General features: G+C 39.1%; 1 protein-coding gene across 12 annotated transcripts in view; it reads right to left on the bottom strand.

The window, feature by feature from the left end:
- Positions 1-24,491, bottom strand: part of LOC106059943 (disintegrin and metalloproteinase domain-containing protein 10-like) — a 149,841-nt gene that overhangs the window by 27,959 nt on the left and 97,391 nt on the right. For all 12 annotated transcript variants that reach the window (XM_056033727.1, XM_056033733.1, XM_056033731.1 and 9 more), the window contains 6 exons: positions 20,675-20,781; positions 20,440-20,519; positions 20,246-20,345; positions 18,946-19,089; positions 18,137-18,276; positions 13,103-13,288 (listed from right to left, as the gene is read on the bottom strand). In XM_056033727.1, coding sequence (XP_055889702.1) covers positions 13,103-13,288; positions 18,137-18,276; positions 18,946-19,089; positions 20,246-20,345; positions 20,440-20,519; positions 20,675-20,781 — 757 coding nt within the window. The remainder of the gene's footprint in view (positions 1-13,102; positions 13,289-18,136; positions 18,277-18,945; positions 19,090-20,245; positions 20,346-20,439; positions 20,520-20,674; positions 20,782-24,491) is intronic.

The following is a 24,491-nucleotide window of genomic DNA, read 5'->3' on the forward strand; positions in this document are numbered from 1 at the left end:
GTGGTGTCGTTAGTTGATGTTGTTAGATCTAGATCTAGACATAGAATCTAGAATCTGTACGAATAATGGAATTATTCGATCCTCCTAAACCGTTGTCACTAGACGGTAATCTATCTGAAAGATGGAAAAAATGGAGACAAAGTTTTGAACTGTTTATGGTCGCCACTGAAAGAAATACGAAGCCCGAGCCAGTGAAGAAAGCTTTATTGTTACACCTGATCGGTGAACCCGCTCGAGACATCTACAATACTTTTCAAGTATGTGAAGATGAAACTGTAGACAAAGTAATTGAAAGGTTTCAGAATCATTTTTTGCCTAAGCCCAACACTGTGTATGACAAATTTAAATTCTTTTCAAGAAAGCAGAAAGACGGAGAAACGTTTGAACAGTATTATACTGAGTTAAAGAATTTGGCAAAAGAATGCAAGTTTGACAACCTTCGAGATGAACTCATCAGAGATCGATTGGTATGTGGCATACAGTCGGATCGAGTGAGAGAGAGACTTCTGAGAGATGTAGACTTAACTTTAGAGAAAGTAGCAAGCATAATTCGTGCTGACGAGCATACCCAGAACCAAATGATAGATATGAAAGGACTTGGATGCTGCTAATAATTTAAAGAAGACAGAAGATAGAAAGCCAGTCAAAACCTCACAGGGAAAAATGGCAAAGAATTATGTAACAAGTTTCATTAGAGATTGCAGATCTTGTGGTGGATCTCATGGAAAATACAATTGCCCAGCATTCGGACAGACATGCCGAAAATGTAAAAAAAGAAATCACTTCGCTGTAAAATGTCGTTCGAAACACTTCAAGGCTGTTGATTTACTGGAAGATGAAAGTCAGTCAAGCCAAGTAAATAAGTTGTGGTTTGAGGCAATTGGTACTGACAACAATGTCAAAGTTTGGATGGTTGATGTCAATATTATGGGAAAAATAGTCAAAATGAAGATTGACACAGGAGCACAAGCTAATGTGATATCTGAGTCAACGTGGAACAATTTAGAAACTGATACTCGGTTAAAGAATTCAAATACTACCCTACGAGCATTGGGGGATGAAGCATTAGAAATGAAGGGAGTTGCATCGGTCACATTTAAAGTCGGCGATGTAGAAGTTAAAGATGATCTGTACGTGATCAAGAAAAGTATAAATCCTATACTAGGTCTGAAGACATCTATTGCTTTAAAACTAATTGAGGCAAAGAGAAATGTCGAAGTACACGATGTCAAGCAACAAAATGAAGTTCCACAAGTGTTGATGAAAAAATATAAGCAAGTATTCGAAGGACTCGGTACATACAAAATGAAGTATCACATTAAACTGACGTCAGATGCAAAACCAGTTATTCAATGTGCGCGCAGAGTTGCACCATCACTCTATGAAGAATAAAAAAGAAAACTCACACAAATGCAACAAGATGGAGTGATCACAGAAGTTGATGAACCAACAGAATGGGTTCATAACTTGGTTATAGCAAAGAAGAAAGATAATTCTTTGAGGTTGTGTTTAGATCCCCGAGAACTGAACAAATATATAATGAGAGAACATTTCACTATACCAATATTTGATCAAATTAATAGTTCACTGGAAGCAGCAAAAGTGTTTAGTATACTTGATCAAAAGGATGCATATTGGCAAGTGGAGTTGGATGAACCAAGCTCTTATTTATGTACATTCAATACTCCGTTTGGAAGATACAGATTCTTGAGAATGCCTTTTGGTATATCCTCAGCTAGTGAAGTATTACAGAAACGTGCTTATCAAGTATTCGGAGACGTCCCAGGTGTACATATCATGTCAGATGACATGCTGATTGCAGCAAAAGATGAAAAAGAACATGATCAAATTTTTGAAAAGGTTCTGGAGAGAGCTAGAAAGAACAATGTAAAGTTCAACAAGAACAAGATACAATATAAACTTTCTGGTGTTAATTATCTCGGAAGACAAATTGGAGCAGATGGTATTCTTCCAGATCCAGCTAAAATCAAAGCAATAATGGAGATGCCAGCACCAACAGATCGAACAGGAATTCAAAGACTGCTAGGGATGTTGAACTTTCTGTCAAGTTTCATTCCAAACATGTCAACAATTACCAGTCCATTGCGTGAATTGCTAAAGAAGGATGTATTGTGGCAGTGGAATGCAGAGCAAGAAAATGCTTTCCAACTAATAAAGAAAACACTTAGTGAAGCTCCAGTTCTGCAATTGTTTAACCCTGAAAAGCCAGTTACTATTCAGTGTGACGCTTCTTCTAAAGGGTTGGGAGCATGTTTAATGCAAGAAGACAAACCAGTTGCGTATACGTCAAGATCATTGACAGAAACAGAGTGCAGATATGCACAGATAGAAAAGGAAATGAGATATTAACAATAACTTACACTCCAGGTTCAAAAATGCAAATAGCTGATACGTTATCGCGTGCGTACATCAATGGTCAAGAACAATCAAATTCAAATGATGACATGGTTATGAGAATTCATAGCGCAACAGCACAGTTTCCGGGAAGTGATCAGAAGATTATTGAAATTAGAAGGAAAACTGAATCTGATGCTAAATTAAAACTTGTAATTAATTATGTCAGAGAAGGTTGGCCAAAGATAAAAACTCAAGTTCATGAAACAGTGAAAGTGTATTGGTCATTTAAAGACAGTATTCATGAAGAGAATGGAATATTGTTTTATGAGAACAGAATTATAATTCCTTCAAGTATGAGAAATGAAATTCTCAACATGTTGCACATAGGTCATTTTGGTCTTGAGAAAACCAGATCCAAGGCAAAACAGAGTGTGTTTTGGCCAGGATTGTCCAAAGATATTTTTTCGACAATAATGAAATGCGCAACATGTGCAACATGTGCAACGTTCAAAAGAAATAATGTGAAGGAAAAATTGCTACCTCATGCTGTACCAGACAGACCATGGAAAAAGATTGCGACAGATTTGTTTGAATGGCGAAACAATGACTATTTGGTTGTTGTGGACTATTTCTCTAAATACCCTGAAATAAAACGACTGGAGAACAAAACAGCAGAATGTGTTATCAGGGCAATGAAAGGTATTTTTGCTAGACATGGCATACCAGAAGAAATAGTGAGCGACAATATGCCATTCAATAGCTATCAATATAGAGAGTTTGCTTCTGAATGGGGTTTCAAGATAACAACATCAAGTCCCAGGTACCCTTAATCAAATGGACAAAGTGAGGTGTATGTTGGTATCGTAAAGCAGATATTTAACAAAGCATACAAAAGTGGGAAAGATCCATATCTCGCTATGCTCGAGTATAGAAATACTCCGATAAGCGGACTGCTTTATTCGCCATCACAATTGTTGATGAGTAGAAGACTCAGGGACATCATTCCAACTGATCCCAAACTATTGAAACCATCGGTAGCTGAAAATGCAGAGACATTACTCAACGAACGACAGAGGAAAAGCAAAGTGAAATACGATTCAAAAGCAAGGTTACCTAAAGACTACTCTGTCGGGGAGAAGGTGAGAGTTCGTCTAGGACAAACTTGGCAGAAAGCAGTCGTCATTAAGAAACATCCATCACCCAGATCTTACATCATAAAGACAAATGATGGGAAAACATACAGACGAAATCAACGGTTTTTAAACAAGAGCTACGAAGAAGACATCTCTGGGTACTATGACACCGACGAAGACAATGAACAGCAAACTGTTAGAACAAACGGAACAGACAATTATAAACCAACATCTAGAGAACTTGCTGTGCCGGTCAAGACAACCAGAAGTGGTCGAGTTGTCAAAATTCCTTGTAAATATAAGTATTAAGAACTTTAAAAGGAAGGATGCGATAATAGCTTCAAAAGGAAGGATGTGCTAATATTAGAAGATATTACGTCATTGTTTGTTGTTTATGTTTTATACGAAAGCAAAGAATCGGACGGAAATAAAAGTAAGTTATATATGTCTACCTTGATGAAAACAGTCTCGTTATTATCATTATTAATTAGTAACGTCAACAGTAATTTATTATTAATATGTGACAACAGAACATAAATCTTATCTAAATTACAGATACATTTATCCAAACGTATATTTTAGATCTAGATCTAGTAGATATATATTTTAAGAGTGCTAAATCAGAAGTTTAATTTAGGTAGATCTACATCCTCATTCTAGTTTCATTTAAATGAAAATGCCGATATCTCTGTTGATAGGCCTAACTGTGCTGAGACATCGAAGTATAAGAACGATATAGCTGTTCTTTTTTTTTTAAATTACAAATCAATGCTGAAAGATTATCTAAAATCGCTCGTCTCACATATTGTACATATCCAATAGATGTCATGCCGTAATGTGTAATAGGCCTATATCTCTTTATTAATCAGCTATTAGTTTATTATTAAGTTAAGAGCAATGCCTGGTCGTGATGTTTGCGTGCTGAACTAATTATCTCTAAGGTCCCGGGTTTTTGTTTGTTTGTTTTACATGTTTCGGATGTTCCTTCGGAGTTGAAGATAGTTTACTTCCTAGTTCAAACCTCCCGTAGGACGACGAGGATGGGAGCACGCAGGGTTTGAACCAGGGACCATCGATAAATCTGAACGAAAGTCCAGCGCGCAAACTGCAAGGCTGCACAATTATTTTAAACTTAGAAGTAACACCCGAAACATGTAAACAAAAAAAATCATTTTTTTACAACGGAAAACGAATCTTTGAGACATTATTACTTTTGACCATCAAAATTAAATAACGTCTTGAATATTCCTTGCGAATAGGCAGATCCGACAGGGATCCGAATCCGACGGGGGCCGCCTCTGAGTTTGTGTGATAACACAAGCTCTCTTTGTAATCTTGTTTTTTTTATTTGTTTAGATTTCATCTCCTTTCTTTTTATTCTGTTCTAATGATAAACTTTCTTTTTTTACACAATACAGAAGACAAAGAAACAATCAGACAAAAACTTCCGAGGACACTGTCGTCCAAATTGAGTATTTTACATCTTTTACAGTATCTACTTCATTGGCTCGGATGCACAAGTTTTAACAATACAACTCTTTAGACAGTTTGTTACTCAAACATAGTAGAAAGACAGTGAAGATTACAGGCTCAGTTTAAAACTGTAAATGTTTGCAAATATATGTGAAGAGTACAAAGAGTTGCTATAAAACATTTTAAATACAGAAAAAAAGGAAACAGGTTGAGCTTTGAGAAAATTGAATAATTAGCGACTGTGTCGAAATTTTAATTCATGAACATCAAGACTTTCATCCGTAAATCCTAAAGTGGGCCCCAACTAGTCAAGAGTCATGGGCCCAAGTACAACGAACCCCTTTGCGCCATCGTTGCTCACATTTGTAATCTATAAGTAAACCCAAAAAGTGTCCAAAACATTTAATAATATTGTCAAAAATCTAGGGTAAACACTCAACAAAGAATAAAGGCGAAGAAATGATAGATGTTTATCTACAAGATATTTTTTTACAAGACCTTAGGGTTAGACGGTTAGACGATCAGAATTAACATAAATGTCTTATGTTGTCTATGTATTCATTTAGCTGCTCTGGCCAGCATGGTTCTCTGTCTCCGCCACTGCCTTCCACTAACATACACAGTTCACTGTTGCCGCTTATGTTTCTACAGAGTTCTCTATCTTGCCACTAACACAGGTCACATTACGAGTCTAAGGAACGATAGTATAGGCCTACATTGGGCCTTAACTAAAAGGAATGTCTTCCAATAACAGGAACGACCCTTTCCACAGTTTCCTCACAAGACTTCTTCCTGACCAGCCAACCTACACTGCTTCTCACCCGCTGACCACACTGGCAATGATGCTTACTACAACTCAGACGGTTTTAAACTTCTAACTTATCTTTAGTTCTGTTTCTCTATCAACTTATCCGGAATCAACAGTCCACCATCTTGTTTCTACCCACTCACTTTAACAGTGCTCTGGTGCGCACCAAATGCTTCAATATAGGAGCAGAGATATAACATTATATTCATTTGAAACTCATTAAGGCTGCTATTGTACTGTGCGCACCAAATGCTTCAATATAGGAGCAGAGATATAACATTATATTCATTTGAAACTCATTAAGGCTGCTATTGTACTGTTAGTAGTTTTCAGACTACATAAATGTATAAGATACAGTACGTAATCCTACGCCATGCATTGCAGTCTCCGATGCATTATCAAACTTTATCTTCATAATGTAGTGTATGACATGCCATTTGTGGGCCGGGTTATATGGAAAATGCCCGGGCCGATTTAGATACCCAGTCTGCCCCTGCCCAATAGTTTGAGTTTAGGCACATCGGAACAATTTAGGCCATGTGAAAGTAAATCCTTTAAGGATCACTCTCCCTTTACATAACAAGGGCTAAATTCTATACAGGTCTGAAAGGGGAACTAGTTAGGCCAGGTTCACATCTAATTTTACATACACTTTCACCTATCCTTTGATCTGCTGGACAGTTGGGACACTACACAAGATCTGTCAACCTTCTTTTTCCATTCTTATCTGTCATTTGTCTTTGATATAATTTCATTCGAATGTTCTTTCTGAAAGCCTGCCTGGGTGGACCACTTCGGGGTCCAATTTTGAGTTTGTGTTTCCACACAAACTGTCTTTGTAGCCTTGTTTTAATTATGATTTTTTTTTCTTTCTTTTGTGGGGGAAATGTGTATTTTTAATTGATAAACCGTATCCGCTTATTTTCATGTCCATTGGAGTACTAAATATGCAAGATACGTACATGTAGGCAACTCTGATTACTGCATTTTTCTAGCCCTTACTTTCACAAAGCAACTATGGTTATTATATAAGAGATGAGATGAATGCCAGGGCATTAGCCATGGTCAGAATGATGTGGCCAATACAGCAGATGCTCACTCTCCACACAGCTGAATTCTCCAAAGGAATGGCAAGTGCCAATACAGAAACTAGACATATTGTAATAAACCTGGTTGTGACGTAAATCGCCCCAGGCCAGCTAGACGAGCGGTCAACTGTGACGAGTGACAGTACATGTTATTTCAGCAAAGACCCGTGTTATAAATATTACGCACGCGAATGTGATCAACCAGTGGTCAAGTGACATTCCATCAGATTCTAGAAGGCCTGTAGGGATTTTGATTTTTGATTTTAGGCACATCGGCACAATTTAGGCCATGTCGTGCCTGCATTCCCTTAAGGACTACTCTCTCTCTAAACAACAAGGGCCAGATTCTATACAGTCATATCATTAAAATCAAGGTCTATTCACAGTTAAAATAGTAAAGGTAGTAAAAATTTAATTATTTGGTAAAAATCTAATGTAAATAATACATGTTTACAAATTCATAAATCAGATCTTCGTAGACAACCCCACTTCTCGGATAAAGCCCAGTACCTTCCCAGGGTCGACATTATTGAATAGTGTTTTAAAATTATTTTAAAATAATTATTATTATTCTAAAATATTTCTCCCTGACATCCTGGTATCTGGGACAGTCGATGAGGATATGTTCCACGGTGAGGCGAGAGTCACAATACTCACAAAGTGGGGGCTCTTCTTTCTTCAGCACAAAAGAGTGCGTAATGTAGGTGTGGCCAATCCTAAGTCTGGACATGGTCGTGCTACCACACCTTGTCAGACCCTTAGATGTGGGCCGCCACCTGACATCCGCCACAATCTGCCTGAGTTTACTGTGAGTCTCAGCCTCCCGTCGGTTCTGCCACTCTCGATAGGTGGCAGAGGCAATACTTTGTCTCAGGTCCGAGCAGGGAATTTGGGTTCCTGACACCGCATGATTTAGGGCTCTCTTTGCTTCTCTGTCTGCGGCTTCGTTTCCCTCAATGCCAACATGGGAGGGGACCCAGATGAAGGTGACATCCCTACGGTCGGCTGTTATTTGGTCCAACAGCTTCAGGCTCTTATGTACCAATGGGATGTCAATCTTCATCCGCCCCAAAGCTTGCAATGCAGATTTGGAGTCGAAGCAGATTATAAATTTCCTCCTTTCTGATGCTATAACGGCCATAAGTGCAAGTGATATTGCATGCAATTCGGCCGTAAAGATGGAGCAGCCATCGGGGAATCTACGGGAGATTGTTTTGTTCCGAAAGGAGCAGGCACAAGCGAACTTTCCATCCATTTTGGATCCGTCTGTGTAGATGGTGCCACAATCTCCGTAGCTCTCCTGCAGTTCCCTAAAGTGGACTTGTAGTATGCTTGGGTCTGTATTTTCTTTTTTGAAATTAAGGAGGGATAATTTAATTTGGGTTTATTCATTAGCCAAGGAGGATTCTGAGGGGTTTCTATTTTAGAGATTTGGTCAATGGGTCGGGTTAAATTTTGGATGGGTTCTCTCATTCGAAGGCCCAACGGCTGTAGGACGTTAGGCCTTCGATTGTATAATTCTACCTCTGTTGTGTTAAATATGTAGTCGAAAGCAGGGTTCGTGGGGTTGGATTTTAGCTTGACTATATACTGCATTGCAAGCTTTTTCATTCTTATATCCTTGGGGAATTCTCCAGCCTCCACATGGAGACTTGGGATAGGTGATGTACGAAACGCGCCGAGACAGAGACGCAGGGCAGCATTTTGTATTGGTTCCAGTATTTTTAGATAAGACTTCCTTGCTGCTCCATATATTATGGATCCGTAGTCTAGCTTGGATCGAATTAGACTCCGATATAGCAGCAGCAAGGTATCTCTGTCAGCTCCCCAGTCCGTATGGCTGAGTATTCTAAGTATGTTTAATGACTTTTGGTATTTCTTCTTAAGTTCCTTAATGTGGGGGAGAAAATTAAATTTGGAATCTATGTTGAGGCCTAAAAATTTTGTAGTTTTCACGACAGGGATCTTCTTTTAGTGTATAAATAGTTCAGGGTCTGGGTCTAACTGTTTTGGAGTCCGAAACTTTAAAACCATTATCGTTTGCCCAATTTTGTATTTTGTTTAAACATAACTGTAATTTTCTTTCTAAGGTGTTCATGTTTTCCCCATAAGTAAAAATGAACAAGGTTACAAAAGACAGTTTGTGTGGAAACACAAACTCAAAATCGGCCCCCGAAGTAAAATGTTTTACATAATTCGGATAATCCTTCAGAGTTGAAGATAGTTTACTTCCTAGTCCAAACCTCCCGCAGGACGACGGGGGATGGGAGCAGGAAGGGTTTGAACCTTCGATCGTCGATAAATCCAAACGACAGTCCAGCGCGCAAACCGCACGACCACTGGTCCACCCAGGTAGGCTTCAATATTTTCAGAAAGAACATCCGAATGAAATTATATCAAAGACAAATGAGAGATAAGAATGGAGAAAGAAGGTTAACAGATCTTGTGTAGTGCCCCAAACGTCCCGCAGATCAAAGGATACGTGAAAGTGAATGTAAAGTTAGATGTGAACCTGGCCTAACTAGTTTGAGGTCTAAAGGGCAGATGATGTAAAGTTCATCTGTCGTTGTGGCCTAAGGTTAACGAGGGTGTCATGTAGCCAGCACAACGACCAACCGCCTTTGCTTTTCCCCAACTAATGTCAGGTACCCATTAGAGCTGGGTAGACTCAGAAGTTGAAAATCCCAGTCTTCACCAGGATTCGAACCCGGGACCCTCGGTTCGAACTAAATAAGTTAATTTCTTTGAAAAGGCTCAATCTCATTTTCGAATTCTCAAAAAAAAAAAAAAAAAAAAAAAAAAAAAAAAAAAATTTCCGGTATATAGAAAAATGCTTACAAAATTGATGTTTATAAGATTACTATTCGTCTTAATGTAACATATAATGCATACTAATTAGCTTTTTCTTATAAAAAACTGCTTGCATAATTGATTTTTAAAAATTAGAATTTTCGCTTTCAGGAAAAAAAGAAGTAGCCGTTGCATCAGAACTTTGAATGGTCTAAAATATTGTGAAGTCGGATTTTCAATATCTCTTCTAGTTTACGAGATCTAAACGGGACGGACGGACAGACATTTCGCACAAAACTAATAGCGTCTTTTCCCCTTTTGGGGGCCGCTAAAAAGTCATCAACATACAAAGAGCACTCTATGCCAGGGGACAGAGCATTTATGATGCTGTTTGTTTTAATGTTGAACAGGGTGACTGACAGAATGCTGCCCTGGGGTACACCCATTTCCTGGTCATAAGTGTCAGAAGCGGAGTTGCCCAAAGCAGGGAAGGTGTTCCTTAAGCCCCATAAGCTCCAGGTCACATAGAATGCCATGTTTTCAGGTTGTGTCATAGGCCTTTTCTATATCGAAGAATACAGCTACTAGATGTTCTCTTCTGAGTAATGCATTTCTAATATAAGCTTCCAGCCTTACCAGGTGGTCAGTTGTTGTCCGCCCCTGCCGGAATCCGCACTGGTAGTTGGAGATCACTTTATTCCTATCCAGGTACCTGACCAGCCTACTGTTAATCATTCTTTCCATGGTTTTGCAGATGCAGCTTGGTCGATAGTTAGCTGGGTCAGAGCCCAGTATCGGTATAACTGTGGCTTTCCTCTAGCTGTTTGGGAAAGCGCCTGTTTGCTACACACAGTTATAGACCCCTAGCAGGACTGCCAATGAGGGTTCGGGAAGGTGCTTAAGGAACTGGTAATCCAGACTGCCGACAAAACTTCTCCAGTGTTGGTTTTGACATGCTGCTCAGTCTCATGCTCTCATCAGCAAGCACAGAGAACCTGTTCTTTAGCATGACAACAGGGCTTTCTTGTCTCTTCGGAGGTGTGTTCTTTGGCGGTGTTTTCGGAGGAGGAGGAGGGGGTGGTGGGGTCAATGTGTCTGTCTGTGTGGCTATGGATCTTCCTGTCTTAGCCGATGCCTGGGCGTAGGTCTTTGTAAAGCCGAGTTGGCCCTTGGGTAGGGCCGATACAGTCGATTTCGCCTGGCTGAAGGTACATCCATTTCTTGCCTTGTACTCCTGCACGGCAACCTCCTTTTTCCTCACAGGGCAGTCCTTGGAGTAGGCTGAGTGGCCAGCGTGACAGTTTGGTTATTTGACCTGCGCTGTGCAGCCCTTGTCCTCATGACCCTCTCCAGCACATCTGGCACACACAGTGTTCCTCTTGCAGACTGCCGCGCCGTAACCATAAACCTGGCACTTGAAGCACCTCATGCGGTTAGGTATGTAGGGCCTCACTGGAACTCGTAGGTATCCTGCTTTCACATACTCTGGCGGTGTCCTAGTTCCGAATGTGAGGATAATAGTGGCGGTTTGGACCTCACCATCCCTGCGCCTCCTAATGCGCCGCCAAAAATGATGGCCAGGTAGTACAGCTTTTTGTGGCCTCCTCCTTTTTTGCACCAATACGGCGTCTCTTGCCCGGACATAAGTAGTTTATTTTAATTTTTTTATCCAGATATATATTCTTATTAGTTCGGCACCTGTGCTCACCCCCCCCCCCGGCCATCGAGTCCAACAAGGGGACGGGCCATTCGGATGTCCAGAATGAGCCCGCCAGGGCTACACAGGTGCTATACTCAGTCAGCTGCTGCATCGGGCATGTGTCCGATACAGCAGCTCCCTGATTGACCCTCCAACCACCGCCCTATGCTGGTAGCTCGGCATGACCAGCCGGTTGACCCAGAGCGGGCCATCTGGGCCTCAGGTCTAGGGGAACTTGGAGCCAAAGTATTGTGTTGCGGTGGTTTATCCTCAGATAGCCACCTACTCAAACACCAGGATCTCTTAATCCCCCCTTACCCGTCGCAGTCCACGGCAAACGGACTGGTCTAGGACGTAGTGAGATTTTGAAGATAAGGAGACAGAGTGATGATCAAAGAAGGCAGACTGAGGAAAAGAGGAGGCAGACACAATGATAGAAAAGAAGTAGGGCACTTTTGAGCTCCAAAAGTGCTAAGGAAAGAGGAGCGCAGTTTAACGTCATGTCTCGGGACGGGACCAGAGAGGGAAGTCCTGATGGTGTTCAGAAGAATGCAACTAAGCAGGATGCAGCAGTTGATGGACCCTGCAAGCAGAGAGTCAACGACAAGGTCTGAACCCAACAGACGAGTGGTCTGCTGCTGAGACTAGAAGGAGAAGGGAGCATGATGCTGAAGATGAGGGCCCTTTGCAAGTGGAGTGTTACCAACCTGGCCCACAAGTATGTCCTCCAGACAAGGCTGAAGATGATGATGTGTGTCACTATTTCCCCTCCTGTGGACCTGAAACCCATTCCCAAAGCCATTCTTCTGAACGACCTAAGAAACAACCTGTTAGGCCAACGATCTTGATGACTCCGGTCCCTACATCCTATCCCTCCCTTAGTGTTAAGTGGCTGGCATCAGTAGTGAATGACAGAAGGTGACGACGTTTGTTGAAACCAAAGTGCATGCAATCACGACGACACTGCAACAAGATGAAGGTCGACTGGAGGAGAAAAAAAGCAACGTTTGCTAAGTTCAACGTGGTTGGCGACGCGACCAAGACGCCAGTGCAACCAGGTGAAGGTCAACTGGAGAAGAAGAGGAAAGTGACATTTGCTGAATGCCACGTGGATGGCGGCTTCTAACTCAAGAGGCAAGCCCACAGTCACCCCCACCAATCGACCCCCACATGCAGCGATGAAACTTCACATCCTATGTCATGAGATGGATGCTGTCCAGGACGGAAAGATCTAAGGAGGGGACAGTGTTATAAACCTGGTTGTGACACAGATGGGGGTAGTGCTGTGTGTGTTTTAGACTACACTAATCGCCAAAGGCCAGCGCAAAACGAGTGGTCAACCATGACGAGTGACAGTACACGCCGTTTCGGCAAAGACCCGTGTTGTAAATATTATGCACGCAAGTCATGGCGAATGTGATCAACCAGTGGTCAAGCGATGTTCCATCCGATTTTACAAGGCCTGTAGGGACCCTATATAAGAGTGAGTGTGTCAAGACACTTCATGTTACCTCGCAATGTGACCAGTACGAGGCGAAGTCAGAACCAGCACGGTCAGTCCGGAGCAGAGGCAAGGTTTTTGTACAGTCAGTGTTAATGTTGTTGCCAATTGTACATTTGGCTGTGATGTATTTGAAATTAAACTGTTGCTGTTAGTGTGGATCAAGTTCTTTAGATTGGTTGTGTCATGTGGCACAGTTTGCAGAGAGCCTGGATAGTGAGAAACGTAACAATATGTTAATTAAAGTATTACCTTATCTTGACTAGGCTTAGGTTTTCCAGGTCTGGAACCTGCTGGTGCCCTATGTGGTGAGTTTTCAAGCCTGGTGGTCTTCTTTTTAGGATCTTTACTTGGCGTGTTGTAGCTAAAGACTTTGATGAAGACACCCATAAATACCACAACACCAACACACATCAATAAAACAGCCCACCAATGCTCCTGTGATCAACAAGGACACATAGAAGCACATTATTTGACACAAACACTATCGATTTTTCTTAATGCCAAAACTTAATAAACAATAAACAAAAAACTAAAGGAGACATAGATGACTAAAGATCGCCTTGAGGGCATCAAAGTTTCTTTAGGAATTCCTTTTAGCTGACCATATGGTTTGTCTAGCCTTTGCTCTAGGTATCATGAATAGCTTTAGATTTTCCTGGGAAGGAATCTTTATAAAATGCAGAGACTCATTTTCTTCCTATTGCCAATAGCATTTTTGCAAGCTGCATCAAACCATGGTTTGCTAGGCCGTTTTGTATTTAGGGAGGTTAGAGGTACAACTTTCCTAGCAATATCAAGTAGCTGCGCTAGCAAAATATCAGATGGACTTTGTTCATTAACAATATTCTGTTCATTCTGTAATATCCTGGGAGCAACTTTAAAAAAAATGGCATTATTCAGCTTCCACCATTGAGATCATCTCAATGAGGGGAGATTGTTAGCAATGATGATTGAAAAGTGGTCACTTCCCTGTAGGTCATTGCTTATTGACCAGTAGGAAGCATATGGTGAAGTCAATGCAGTTCCTGGATGCAGATTGGTTGATGATGCATTAAGTATGCATTAAACATGTTGCAGGAAGATATCCTCCCGCATAGACCTCTTCTGTCAGTTTTGATTGATTTCCACATAGTGTTATGGGTATTGAAGTCTCCAAAGATTATATAGGGTCGAGGCAGGTTCTCAAAGTCTGTTGGATTCAATGGAGCGCCTGGAGGTCAATAGAAGCTGCAGCAAGTGATAAACTTATGTAGTGATATCCTAGCTGCTATGGCCTGTAGTGTGGTTTGGAGTTCTATCCTCTCATGGGGGATGCTGTCCTTCACAAGGATACAGATTCCACCTGGTGCTCTCTCCGCATATTCAACAGTCCTGCTGTACGTAATTGTGAAAACTAATACTGTCTTTTTCTGAAGGAAAACAGCTACAGGAGTCTCTGAGTCCATCAGTAGCTGCATTTCCTTATAATTGGCCTTGAGGTCTTTACAATTCCACTGTACAATCCTGGAATCCATGGTTTATTCTAAATGACCTACTTCGAGCTATTAAACCTTGGAGGGCCCCCCCACTGGCGGATCCAGGGGGGGGGGCGGTAGGGACGATCGCCCCCCCCACTCGGCCGACCCCCCCCCCCGAAGGGGGGGGGTGGACGAATTTTAGTATAGAATTCACACAATTTGTATACGAATTAATACTTATGTTAATAATATATACTAATTATTTATATTTCAACCTATTTTTAGATTATTTCGCCCCCCCCCTTTCTAGTAATTTGGCCGATTTGGTAGGGTCGGGAGGGGGCGATGGCATCAATCCGCCCCCCCCCACCATAAACTTTCGAGTGGGGGGGGGCGGTCCTATTTATTTGTAGAAATCACAGCTTGCTAACAGAATCAATTAAATATCTATATGATTAAAACTTTTTATTGGTATTTTAACAGGTCTTTATATTATGTCGTTCATCTTTGGCCGATTGGAAGGGGGGGAGCGAATACCTCTACTGCCCTTCCCATCTAAACCCTTTGAGTGGGGGGGGGCGGTCCTACTTTTATGTAGAAATCATAGTATGTGAACAAAATTAGTCGAATATCTATATAATATAAATAGGTGGAAGTGCGATACATTCAATCACCTTCACCCCCATCGGACAAACCAATACTTTTTCTTTTGGTATTGCAGTAAGAAACTACAAAAAAAAAAAAAAAAAAAAACTGTCACTAATATAATTTATATATGCTATAAAGTAAATTCTTATATCGAGTCGCCCAACCCCTATTCTTTAATGCAAAATGCAATCATTAGCAGAAATTATAAAAAGGAGGGAGGATTAATCGTTTTCATTTTACCGCCCTTCCCCTTTCCAGACAGAGTTTGTGTAATTTCACATGAGTATATCATAACTATTTTAAGAAAGACTTTGCTTTGGAAAAGTTATAATTCAAACGAAATTTTTCAATATATCAGTCACGGTTGAGATGAGTTCAAAAGCCAGATAATCTTTTCCTAGTCGACTTTTTCCAACCTTTACTCTATTTCATATTTTTCTAGTTAAATAAATTTAGGACTATAACTCACAATTTATGCTTACATTTTATTGAATATTATTAATCGATTTTTTTTTGTTTCGGCGACGATCCTCAAAGCCTTAATCTAAATATGTTGGGTATCTTATCTTTTCAAAGAACAAATCGGTTGTATTTGCAATGTATTAAGGGACTATAAATTCATATTAGAATATTTGAATATTTTTCCATATTATTCAAAAGGCCCTTTATAATAGAATGAATAATGAGCTGTAGGTCAGGAGAATGCGTTACTGCAGTGAAGAATGCCAAAAAAAAACGCTTTTGGAGTCGGGGCTTCGCCCCGAACCCCACTGACAAATAATGAGCTGTAGATGTCAGGAGAAAGCGTTTCTGCAGTGAAAAATGCAAGAAAGCACTTTTGATTGTCGGGGCTTCGCCCCGAACCCCACTGAGGAAACTTACAGCTCTTTCCCAGACCCCCAAGCGTGCAAGAGAAAGGCCTCAACATGACTGTTTTTTTTCCTGTTTTTTTTTTTCGCCGAAGATTGAGAAACAGTCTTATTTTATTCTCATATATCGAATATATATATATATATATATATATATATATATATATATATATATATATATATATATATATATATATATGTGCTGTACGCACGTTTATGCATAGGGTTAGGGTTAGGGTTTGGAAAAAAATCGCCCCCCCCACTCCAAAGTTCTGGATCCGCCAGTGGGCCCCCCAAGAGGGGTTTCCCTTAATTCCTGTGACCTTTTTATTTTTAGACTTAGGTTTGGATGGAGAGGAGGACCGAGGAGAACAGCATCAGACTTGTTGTCTTCGGGTTGATGATTTTCTCATGCTGTTCAATCTCCATGCCCTAATCAGCCAGCACAGAGAATCTTCTTCTTGCATTACCTTCACAACAGGGCTCTCACTCTGCTTAAGGGGTGAATTTTGTGGCAATGTTTTCTTCGGATATTGAGGAGGAGAAGGTGGTGGGGTCAGTGTGTCCATCTGTGTGGCTATAAACTTTCGTAACTTAACCATAGCCTGGATTTAAGCCTTTGTTATTCTAAATTGGCCCTTGGGTAGGACCAACACAGCTGATCTGGCCTGTCTGAAGGTACATCCATTTCTTGGTTTGTACTCCTGCACAGCAACTCCTGTTTCCATACAGGGCAGTCCTTTGAGTAGGCTGAGTGGCCAGCATGACAGTTTGGGCATTTGAACTGGGCCTTGTGACCCTTTCCAGCTAATCTAGCACACACAGTGCTTGTCTTGCAGACGGCCGTGCCATGTAGTTAACCTGGCACTTAAAGAACCTCATGCAGTTAGGTATGAAGGGCTTTACTTGAACTCGTAGGTATGCTGCCTTAATGCCTTAACTAGTTCCAAATATGAGGATAATAGTAACAATTTTGACTTCCTCATCATCCGTACGCCTGGTAAGCATTTATGACTCTTTCAATTCCTTCCACTCTATTTCCTTCTAGGAAAATTCCAGCAGTTCGCTAGAGCTGATTACACCTCTGCTGGTATTCTTGTGTGGCATGACTTCACGTGGAGATCACAGTCTCCTGCATCGTATAAGTCCATCAGAGTGTAGCTTACTAACCCGGGCTCTCCGACTACTGCCTTCAGTGCCTTGTAGATGAGAAAAGGACTTATGTTTGTCAGGCTTTTTTCCTCCTCTGTGCACCTGAACACAAGAAATGATGGCCAGGTAGCACAGCCTCTCATGGCCTCCTTGTCAGGGTTACACAGGTGCTTTACACAGTTAAGTGCTGCATCGGGCATGTGTCTGATCCAGCAGCTACCTAACTGACCCTCTAGCCACCGCCTTCGTGCATAGGTCAATGACCCATGCTGGTAGCTCAGCTTGACCAGCGGGTTGACCCAGAGTGGGCCATCTGGGCATCTAGAGAAACTTAAAGCTAAAGTACCGTGCCTATCCTCGGATAGTCACCTACTAAAATACCAGGATCTCTTTATCTCCACTTACCTGTTGCAGTCCATGTAAATGGACTAGTCTTAAGACATAGGGAGATTTTTAAGATAAGGAGACACAATGAAGGCAGACATGATGAAAGAAAAGAAGTAGGGCATTTCTGAGTTTCAAAAATGCCAAACAAAGAGGAGCACAGTTTTAACATCATGTTTCGGAATGATCTGTGATGTACATTAAAGCGTTTGTAGTCAGTAATCAGTAGTCAGCTAATTGTGTAGTATTGGCTGTTGATGTATTTAGTAACTAAATGATCACATTAGTTTTGGAACTTTTGTTGTCAAGTTTCTGAGATAGATGTGTTTGGGCTGTGTTTACAGAAGGCCTGGTAGAGAGAATCATAACAATATATATATAGTATGTCCATCATAGTTCAATGACGACCACTTTTATCATCCAGGAAGCTGAGAGCTATACTCTGCTGTTTTGTGCCTTCTGATATGTCTGGTGACACCTATGTGAGTCTGGAATGTTCAGTTGTAGGTTATTCCAGCTGGAGCTTGTGTCAACTGCCTTGATTTTGTTTTTTCTTGAACATTTCTTTGGCCAGCGCTGGTCTCTTATCCTCTGCATTTTTTTGTGTCAGTTTCACAGAACAACACTATAATACTCTATCATGTGCTGGATTAGATGTCTGGAGCTACAGCCCAACTTGAATCCTTACCCACTTCATGATTTATTAAACAATTAAGAGACCTTAAATATACTGCTTCTGTATTTTAGTTAACATAACATAGCTAGACTCTAACCTCTATCCAAGATCTGATGTTCCCTAAAGTGACTGGACTAAATATAAGGTCTGTTAGTTGCTTGAAGGGACCTTCAGCATCCACCTTTCTGCACTTGGAGAAACCATCACAGTAACCTTTAAAATCATTACATGGTGAGCCTAAAGACAAATATAACAAGCAATTAACAAATCATTACATTTTGAGTTTACAACAAGTATAGCAAATGATCAAACAAGTTATGGTTATGAGATTGAGGGCCTAAATCATATATATATATATATAGATAGATAGATGGATAAAACAATTTATGATAAAAGCAATAATGAGCAGAGGGGGGTGATGATGATATTTGTTAATGTTTTAAATGTGTGCACTTTCTTGCCAAACAATTGGGGAATGAGGGAAGGGGACAGGAAGAGAACTAAGTGGAGAAATGAAAGAGGGTGGAAGATGGGAGGCAATGATTTGAAGGCTAAGAGGGGAATTTGAGAAGGAGCAAGAAAAATGTATGAAAAGTTAGGCTGGAGGCAGGAATTAGAAAGCATTGCAAACAGGTCAATTGGGTGCAAAGAGACAGTACACAGTGGCAAAGGGGAGAGTGGATAAAAGGAGACAAATGTGGGAAGCAAAGCGAGTGATTAGGAAAATAAGTGGGTAGGGATCTGGAGGCAAAGAGTCAGAAAAGAGAATAGAAAAATGATTTGGAAGAAATAACAAAGAGAGAATTTAATAATTCTTAAGCATCTGACCATTCATTAATTAAAAATATAACAAACAAGATTTCTGAATTACAGAATTAAAATAGAATATTTAGATGTTATGTATACCTGCAGGACGTTTTACTCCCAATGCAGCTGAAGTAGACTGGTTCTTTAAACTTCTGATTGTCTCTAAAAGTTTTTTAAACTCTGGATACAAGGTAACTTTATCTGTATTATATGAGCTAATACATTCACTGGTTTCACTTTGCTCTAGGGAGTAAATGTATCATTTTTAAATACTTCATAAGTATATTACAAATTAAATTAGTAAATATGGCTTAGATGAATTAATCAAAAGCATATAGTTCAAGATGTAGATCATAACCATTAACTAGTCTTACTTCACCATATAGATAGGTTTATCCTCAAGGGGTGCAAAACTCATATAAAAAAATAAAAATTCCCTTTTTCTATTATAAAAATTATATGAAATAAAGAATTATTCCAATAAATTTTAACACTAATGAGCATAGCCAAATTCAGCATTAAAAAGTTTTTTGTCTGTTAGTTTAGCATCAAAAGTTATTTGTTTTCATAAATAAAAAATTAGCTTTTTTTTTTCAATGCTTGGAAATGATTACCACTTTAAAAAAATATGTTGATTTTTAGAATGATCTAGCTAAATGCCAATAAAATTGTTTGTGATTTTTTTTTCCTTTAGAAATGCAAAGATTGGTTAGTGATGCTGACAATGACACAATTTTATAAAAAAATATGCAGATGAATACATTTTTGAATCTGTGGATATTTTCAAAGTAGTGCAATCTCATGAGATGTTTTGTTTTCTTATGCATAGCATTTAAACTGTTTAATACTAGCAACAATAGAGCATATTTCATTACTTGGTTATAAGCATATGTAGGAAAGTTTGAACCAGCTGGTTTCAAATACCAACATGTGCTTGTTAGCAAGATGGGACTCCCTGTTAGTAAAATATATGTTATTGAAGTATGGCATACACTCAATGAACATACAAACAAGAATTATTGCTGCTTAAGAATTCTAGTCATTAGTGCTATTCTACACAGATTTTGAAATAGGACTATTCTACAATAATCTAACATTTTTATATCATGTTGTATCTCCATCAGTACATGCTGTCTCCTAACTACTCTACTGTTCACTGATCCAATTCTACACAGTCCTACAAAACACAATTTATTAGTATTTCACTCCACCAAATACTAACAGTTTGTCCATACACAGTCACATACAAAACTAGTCACTCAAAACAAACACACTAATACAAAATAAACATGTTATTACAAATATTTTTTTCAGTGTTTTTATTTCTAGCAACTATTGTTTCAAAATTATAGTGTAGTAAACATGTGAAGCAAATATGCTATGAAATGACAAAACTTACTACAGGATATGTAGCACATGGCATCCTCTGAGGCCCCAGTGTCTTGTGTCACAAAACATTCAATCCAGCTTATATTAGAGCACACTGAGCCTATACATTCCTGAATTATGAAACAAACACCAATAGAAAAAATAAATAAAATACACTTAGCTCTCCAAGAAAAGAAAGTAATCTACAATAAGCTTTCCTCTTACCCCATTAATACATGTTTTACTGAAGGAGTTGCATAAAGTCATGTTAGCTTTGTGTTTAGGCTCTGGGCATTTAGCTTGAGATGTAGCAATAAGTTAAGGACTAAAATACTCAAATACTAATCATATACAATTGTTACACAATTTTTATACATAAGATATACTAAGCTACAATGCATTTTTTTTAAAATTTAAACTCAATACATTGAATACAGAAATATTTTTTTTTAAAAAGGATATCCATTACATTGTGAAAAGGATTTGCATTCTGTTTCTACAGAGCAATTAATGCCTTCTTTTTTGAAACCACAAGTATTTTGGTCACAACAAGGGCCTTGAGATGGACTTAATAGACATGTCAAATAAAATAATCAATTAGAATCAAATCAAGTATTTTATTACAGAAAAATAAGGTGTGTCTTCGAGTACGAAGATTAGTGAGGAATGCAGTATTTCCTGTGGTTGCGCAGCCCCAGCTGTGACCTACATATTGTGCCACATCCAGGGCAAGCATACCCATTGTCCGCAGGTGGTCGATTTAGATTTTCTTTTCGCCGTCTGTGTTTGTCACCGGCAGCAAATTTTCACCAAAAAGGACTGCCTTTGGCATATGTTTGTCTCCCAAACGGGATACGTGCCCTGCCCAGCATAACTGTCAGATCATAAGAGGTCCCTCTATACTGTCCATACTGGCGTTCGCAAGGACATCACTGTTTGTAGTGCGGTCTTGCCACACTCTTTACACTAATGACATAAGAAGCATCTATGACTTAGTTAAACTCATTAAATTCGCTGATGATACTGCCATAGTCGGTCTTATTTCAGGAGATGAAACTGAGTATCGAAGCTCGATAGTAGAGTTTACAAACTGGTGCACCAACAACTTTCTAGAACTAAATGTCACAAAAACTAAAGAACTTATAATAGATTTTAGAAAGAAAAAACTACTATACATGAACTGCAAATAAACACTAATCTATAGAACAAGTAAACGCGTATAAATATCTAGGCGTTATCATCAACAACAAGCTTTCATGGGAAGACCACCTTGGAACTCTGACAAAGAAAACAGCCCAGCGACTCTTTTTTCTATACAAACTCAATAGCTTTAAACTAAACAAGAAGAATCTTGAGACTTTTTACGGCGCTTACTTAGACTTAGGTCCTCCCGCGCCATTCGGCGCATTGGGCGGCAAGCTGTCTCCATAAAGATCTGTCACTGGCAATGTCTGAAGCCTCCTCTCACCTGGTGTCCACTGTTCTGAGGTCCTCCATGAAGGTATGTTGCCAAGTAATACGAGGACGTCCCTGTTTGCCCTTTCCTCATTTTGGCTTCCATGTTATCGCAACTCTTGGTGTGCGTAATTCATTTTGACGTAGAACATGTCCCGCAAACCTCATTCAATGCTCACAACCTCACTAAGTGTTCGACTCCCAGTTCGGCATAGGATTTCCTTGTTTGAGACCCGATCTGTGTAACTGTCTCCCAAAATCCGCCTCAGCCATCTCTGTTGAGCCACATTTAGTCTTTTCTCAATTTTGACAGATGACTTCCACGTCTCACATGCATATGTAGCAGTTGGAATGACGATACGGCGCAACTATACAAAATCTGCTAACATACGGAATAACTTGTTGGCAAGGCAATACCTCATCTAAACTGTTGTCTAGAAAACATCATTAAAAAAGCATCAAAAATTACACTCACAACATTACCACATTTAAAGGAACTTTTTGAACAAAAGTGCCTAAGAAAAATCGAAAAAATCTTGGAAGAAAGCTGCCACCCACTCCATCAGAACTACGTCAGGTCCTCGCGAAGTGGGCGACTGCTGTCAATCAAAACAAGAACGGAGCGGTACAAAAACTCGTTCGTACCTCACTCGGTCAGACTCTATGACCGCCACTCATTGATCAGGGAACATGAAAAGCACCAAGATACCTGTGTGTAGTCGCTGAATGAACTCTTTATGTTGTGTCTGTTGTATTTATGTGTATTTTTTTGTTGTGTTGTCTTTATATGAGAAAAGATTCCTTGTAATCACAACCAATTTCTGTAAGGATCAATAAAGCAGTCTTAGTCTTAGTCTTCTGACACTTATGTCCAGGAAATGGGTGTACCCCAGGGCAGCATTCTCTCAGTAACCCTGTTTAAGATAAAAATAAACAGTATTATGAAGGCAGGGCGCAATCATCAGCTCCGTTATGACCATCTCCTTTGTTTGTGTGGTTTCAGAGCTGTTTGTTTTTGTGGTTTCAGCGCTGGTAGAGGTACTTCTAACATGATAATGTTTCTGCGACAATTACAAGAAAAATGCAAAGAGCAGAACCTAAGCCTATACGCTGCCTTTCAACACGGTCAGTCACGATGGTTAGTGGAGGATTTTGGCTAGGCTGGGATGCCCACATACGTTCCTATCCATTCTCAAGCAGTTTCACATGAAAAAGGCCAGATCAGACACAATGGTGACCTGTCTGATCACTTTCCAATAGAAAATGGCATGAAGCAGGGGTGTGTACTTGCTCCTACTCTATTCGCTATCTTCTTTGGCGTAATGCTGGGTCAAATGAGGCAGCGATTGCACAAAGGCATCTACATCCGGTTTGGTTCTGATGGCAATGCATTCAATCTTTGACGTCTACTATCTCATTGCAGAATAGGGAAAGAAAAACAACAACAATGTAACTGTAGAAAATTGTCAACTTTCCAAAATTACATTTTTGTAGCTGTTACACTCCAAATTTTAATAATAATAATAATAAGAAAAAAAAAGATAATTAATTCATTCTATAATAAAACTAATTAAATTGTATTATCCTAAAGGATATTTGTAATGCATTACACATAAACATTAAAACTATAGCAAACCAAATATTGGTTCATGCCACAGTTTAACTCAATCATTAATATGAAGTTTACATCACAAAAGTTGTAATGTATTCAATGATATAATTTTATCGCCAAGGGAACATAAGAGTTCTTATACTTGTTTCTGCGATCATGTATTTTCTCTATGATGATAAAATTGTGACCTAAACAGTGTATTTTTTTTTTATTGTTTAAAGTCCTTTAGCTTTCTTAAGAAAGTTTTTCTTGAATAGTTGTGCAAGTGGAGTTTCTTTATTGCAATAGAGTGCCAATAACCTTACTAACAGCATTTTGGATTTCATTAAGTTTATTTCTATTGTTCAGATTGCCAAACCAGGCAGTGATGTTGAAACTTAATATTCAATGAGCTTAGTAAAACATTAACAAGGCTTTTTTTTTAAATGCTAAAATAGGAAATTTTTTCTTTGTAATCTTTGTTGTCCTTTTTACAAAGCTTATATCAACTCACCCTGTCTGTCTGGTAAAAAGTGTGTACATGTTATTTCTCCCACACCCATTCTCAGCTCAAGATGAAACTTTGCACAAGACATTTATCAATTTTAAAAAAGGGCACAAGACATTTATCAATTTTAAAAAAGTAGCCAATTAAACAATTAATTACTAAAAATTCTTATTTTGTTTAAGGCAACAAGGCAAACTAATATTTCAAATATAATAATAATAATAATAATAATCTTTATTATCCGTAAGGAAATTTGTCTTACAATTTGTGCATTACATTAAACAAAAAACATTACAACTATAAGAAACCAAAGTGTACATTCACACCAGACTCACTCATAATTTACATGTGACAAAGTTTATACCAGATTGTTCTTATTTAATGACTTGATTGCCAGGGCTAAATTTGTTGGATTTAGTCCCCTTAAATAATTGTTAACACTGTTTCTCCCTCATGCATTCTCTGATCAAGTTGATACTTTAAACAATTATTTACTGTACCTAACAAAACATGAACCAATAAATAAAAATGCTCAATTAGTCAATTAATTATTGGTAATTAATTATTTTGTTTGATATCAAATAAGAGAAGTAACATGTACATTATTGGTAGATATAGTTTTAAGGACAGAGTTCTTCCTCTTTAGATAGAAAACCTTTGTTTTTTTTTGTTTTTTTGTTTTTTATTTTTATATTTTGCTTGTTTGGTGTTATAATCTGTTTT

Source organism: Biomphalaria glabrata, chromosome 6, assembly GCF_947242115.1.
Source record: "Biomphalaria glabrata chromosome 6, xgBioGlab47.1, whole genome shotgun sequence".
Taxonomy (NCBI): Eukaryota; Metazoa; Mollusca; class Gastropoda; family Planorbidae; genus Biomphalaria; species Biomphalaria glabrata.